Genomic DNA, 4,373 nt, shown 5'->3' with positions numbered 1-4,373 from the left:
GCTTCTATTATTAATACGAGGTTTGGATATCGGTTGGTTAGGTAATTTGAAAGAAAAACCATAAAATTATAGATGACATAAGCTTCATAGCATTCTCGACATGTATCCACATATATTGCAATGTTGGGGTATTTCAAAGCTATCCACTGTAAGAAGAGAGGTACACAAAAGGTTACACGCAAGCAAGGCAAAAGTGATTCCAATGACAACACTGGCAGGCTAGTTCAATAAGCAATACTACATTAGACAGGAAGCACTAATTAAATAGAACTTGAAGTAATTGTTTGGTAAGAGTGTGATGCTACAGATAGAAAATGACATTTTCTAAAAATACAAGTGAAACTTTAGATGGCATCTCTGCTTCTTCAAATGAAAGCAAGATCACAGCACTAAACAAGAGGAGCTCTGCATCTCTCAACACAGTTCAGTCTTTTAACTTAAAGGTAACTATGGAGATGGTTCCCTATACCTGACCTACTCCTATTAAAAAGGGACAAGATAGAACAGCTTCCTCAATTTCACATGTTCACAGTCAAAGTTTGGGGGTTGGAACTAGATATTTTTAAGGTCCCTTACAACCCAAGCCATTCTATGGATATGGATTTCAAAACTAACTTTTCACTCCCTTAGTACAAAGTTCATTTCATGTCTAATGCATAAATATTCTAGTGTGTTTGTAGCTATAACAGAAACACTAAGTAACGGTATGAAGCAGTGATTGAGCACCTGGTGGCAGGGCCAACCCAGGGGAGCTCAGGTGCATGCAGTGTGCCTGAGTGACCAAAAGGGGTGGAACCAAGATCCACTCCTTCCCAGACCTCATGTAAGAGTTGGCAGTGGGGGCAAGAGCATTTTTGTTACTGATCCCTGTGTACCTGAGGCCTTTTTAAGATAAGCAGTTTCTTCCCTTTATTTGTGTGCTGTTGCATTTGAGCAAATCCTCTCTCTGCAGCCTGAGACCTTGCTGCTCTGCTGTCATTGCTGAACTTTCCCTTGCATTATAGCAGAACACATGACAGCAGCTGATCAGTCTTCAAGTGGTAGTTGGTCATCACTCCAAGCTGGCATTTCTAAGAGAAAACTCTTGTGGGTTGTCTTTTTTTTCCCCAAGACTGTGACTATAGATCAGCTGTTAGAGCTTTGAGTTTTCTGTGGTTTCTTTTGAGTATCACATTACTGTTGCACTATTCAGTGCAACTTGCATGCTAGTTGCTGGTGGCTTTTCTTTTGGTTCCCAAACAGAAGTAAGCATTTTGAGTTTACTCAACACAAAGTACATAAGGTTGACACTTTATGTAATCTAAAGACGTTAGAGGGGGGAAAAAAAACCTCAAAGGAAAGTTCCTGGAAACCTGTCTTCTATGGGATTAATTAAAGTAACAGCAATGTCAAGTGGTGACAACAATAAGTAAACACACGCCCTGTATGTACAATCCATGGAATGACTATGCTGCTTAGCTCTATCTGAAATCATCTATGCATGCAGCAACAGGTGACACGTACACAAACAACTGGTAAATCTAATAGTACCTGTCATATAAAAAGATTCAGGAGTAGTTTGTTGTGAAGCCTTGTTCTTTGTCCCCAGAAGGAAGAACATTAGCACTAAGCATTTCTCAGTAAAGAATTTTAGTGCTAAGCCTAATGCAGGGAAAAATGGTAAGGCTCTGAATCTTGAGACTACATTTGTATCAGGCTGGTCAACAGGTTTCCATTTCAGCTGTTACTGAAGATGGAAGAAACAGAAGCAAGAACTTAACCTCATTCCTAAGGCAGTCAAAGAATGCTCAAGGACTGAGAGGTCTAAAAAGAGGTTGCAAAAGTGATCTTACAGGATTCCCAACTGGCACGTAATACTGTTAGACATACACTTCTGATGTACCCCATGAACACAGATGGAACAGAAGCTTCTAGGACTACAACTTTCTGTGCAGCACTGTTTCTGCTGTGACACCATTTTCCCTTACTCCCATAGCAAACAGTTTTATTGAGCTATTAACAGTAAGAGGACACTTACACTGTCTAAACTGTAAATCGGCACCATCCACAGAATCCTGTTACAATAACAAAAGAACATTTAATATTACTAGAGATATTTTTAATCTGAATTAAATTCAACATTTGCAGCAGAGGTAAAAGGTGAGATATTACCTTATAATTGGTTTCTGCAATTCAGGTTGAGTGTAATGAACTAAGTGTTGCAGTATTCCCCAGAGGGAGATGGGTATAGTCATCAATAGAAATATCCCTGCGATAAACCATGCCTTGGTATGGATTCCAACCTTGGAAAGAGAAAGAAGAATGCAAGATCAGAGTTCTGGTATTAATCCTTAAAAAAGAAAAAAGCTCTTATAATACTTGTCTTATTTTAGACCGAATCAAGCGTTAAGAAGGATGTTCAGCGCGTATACCAACGCTGCGCTGAGATTTTCTTCACCTCCTTTTGAAATGCATAAAAGCCCAAATCCCCCTTGCTGTCTGTGGATCCAGCTTACGGTACGTCCCGTGCTCGTTCCACCGAGCATCTCACCTCCAGCTTCTGCAGCTCCCACACGCAGAGAGGCACGACCACCAGCAGCCCCACGATGTACAGCAGCACCACCAGCGGCCGGATCCACCGCCTCCAATTGCCGCAGGTGCACGGCATGGTGGCTACGCTCCGCTCCGGCCCCGCGGCGCCTCAGCGGCTCGGCGCCGGGCCCGGTATCCCCCGCGGGGCGCGCATCACCCGCGCAACCTGCCAGGCCTCACCCGCCGCCCCGCCCCGCGGCACGGGACACGAGACACGGGACACCGCACGGCGACGCGGCCCTGCCCGGCCGGCCGCCACCCCGCCCCCAAGGCACTTCCGCCGCGCGTCGCTTCCGTCTCTCCCAGCTGCGCCGATTGGCTGCTCGCTGTGCCCGTCGTGGCCGCCCTGCCGCACGTGGCCGCCGCCCGCCAGCGTTACTCCGTCGTAGTGAGCAATGTGCTGCTGCCTGAGCCTGAGGGGGGGATTCCCTTTTGTCCCCCCCCCCCCCCAGCTAACTGTATTGCTTGCCATTAGCAAAGGGCTCTCTGTATATTCCAGACCTTTCAAACTCCTTGTCCCAGCTGCTACATTAGCAAAGATGCAGGTATTCAGATAGCGGAGCTGGCTTTTGGCAAACGTGCTGTGTTGATGTGGTACCTGATAGTTGGTGGCCTGTGGCTCCACAAGGTGGTGACAGTGTGGTGCAATTCAGCCCACAAAGCAGCAGTTAAATGATGTTGGTTTACCGAGAAGCTGAGGCTGCGCTATTGGGCTTCACATTCCTCCTCCATCCCACGTCTGAGGAGGCAAAGCTAGAGCTCAAGTGACACCACTATTCTTAGTCACTGGTAAGTTCCTTTGCAAGTGAGTGTGCAGTTGTGTGGTCCTTTCCACCTGGGCATTGCCTGTTTCCTTTAGCGTACAAGTGGTAGAGGTGCTGCTCTGCTACACAGGGGCTCGAATCCTGGAGGGTTAGACTCGATGATCTCTAAGGTCCCTTCCAACCCGCAGGACACTATGATACTATGATACTATGATACTGCTTCCCTTCCTTACTGTTGCCTTGAGTTCAGCAAGATGTTACAAGATGTCGGTAAGAAGCCAACCAGTTCAGTCAGACACAATAAGTGTCTAAATAGAAATGCTTTTCTTAAACACGCTGCAAATATAAAACCATTTTCAGAAAAGCAGGCAATACAACTCCTGAAGTACTAGAAATAAATGTGATTACTTATTTATAATTAATACATTCAAAATGGCAAAGAACGATTTACATTAATGAATATACACATTGTTTACAAAGAATTTAGGATTGTTTTTTATAATTTCCCCAGTAATTTGGCTCTTCTTATTTTATGGTTACCTTTATTCAGGAGGACTTAAGCCTTGGGGTAGATACACTGCTTATCACAAGCATACTCACGTGTCAGTCACTGCACTTCCAATTAATCTTACATTGAGAAGAGCATCGAACATTGGACTAGAAAACCTATCTTGTGATATCCCAGGGGATTGATATACTGGTCTGGGTCTATGCAAGACATGTAAAAAGGTTATGAACTTGGATAGCCTTCTCTGATAATAGCTTTTATATAAAGCCATGCTGTATGTATAAGTAAATATAATTCCTAGAAAAATGTCGAAGAAATATATTTCTGCAAATAGATTGTCTTGCATACTTTTAGGAAGCTTTTGGACAAAGTGAATCAGAAGTAAATACCTTCTGTTTTTTTTAAACCATAAATCTGAGGGTTTTGATTTCTACCAGTTCAGGTCAAAATAAATGAGTGAGTAGTGCCTCAGCAACTTTAAAAAGTGCCAGCACATTACTAGGGCATGTAAATAGAAATGAGAGGTGAAA

General features: G+C 43.8%; 1 protein-coding gene across 1 annotated transcript in view; it reads right to left on the bottom strand.

The window, feature by feature from the left end:
- Window positions 1-2,843, bottom strand: part of TMEM184C (transmembrane protein 184C) — a 5,492-nt gene extending 2,649 nt beyond the window's left edge. Inside the window, exons 1-4 of the mRNA XM_015861087.1 lie at window positions 2,531-2,843; window positions 2,152-2,282; window positions 2,018-2,054; window positions 3-146 (exon numbers count right to left, since the gene is read on the bottom strand). Of these exons, the coding sequence (XP_015716573.1) occupies window positions 3-146; window positions 2,018-2,054; window positions 2,152-2,282; window positions 2,531-2,647 (429 nt within the window). The 5' untranslated portion in view covers window positions 2,648-2,843. The remainder of the gene's footprint in view (window positions 1-2; window positions 147-2,017; window positions 2,055-2,151; window positions 2,283-2,530) is intronic.
- Window positions 2,844-4,373: the final 1,530 nt, after the last annotated feature.

Source organism: Coturnix japonica, chromosome 4 (genome assembly GCF_001577835.2).
Source record: "Coturnix japonica isolate 7356 chromosome 4, Coturnix japonica 2.1, whole genome shotgun sequence".
Taxonomy (NCBI): domain Eukaryota; kingdom Metazoa; phylum Chordata; class Aves; order Galliformes; family Phasianidae; genus Coturnix; species Coturnix japonica.
The sequence above is the reverse complement of the archived record's forward strand: the minus strand, read 5'-3'. Positions and strand labels throughout refer to the sequence as shown.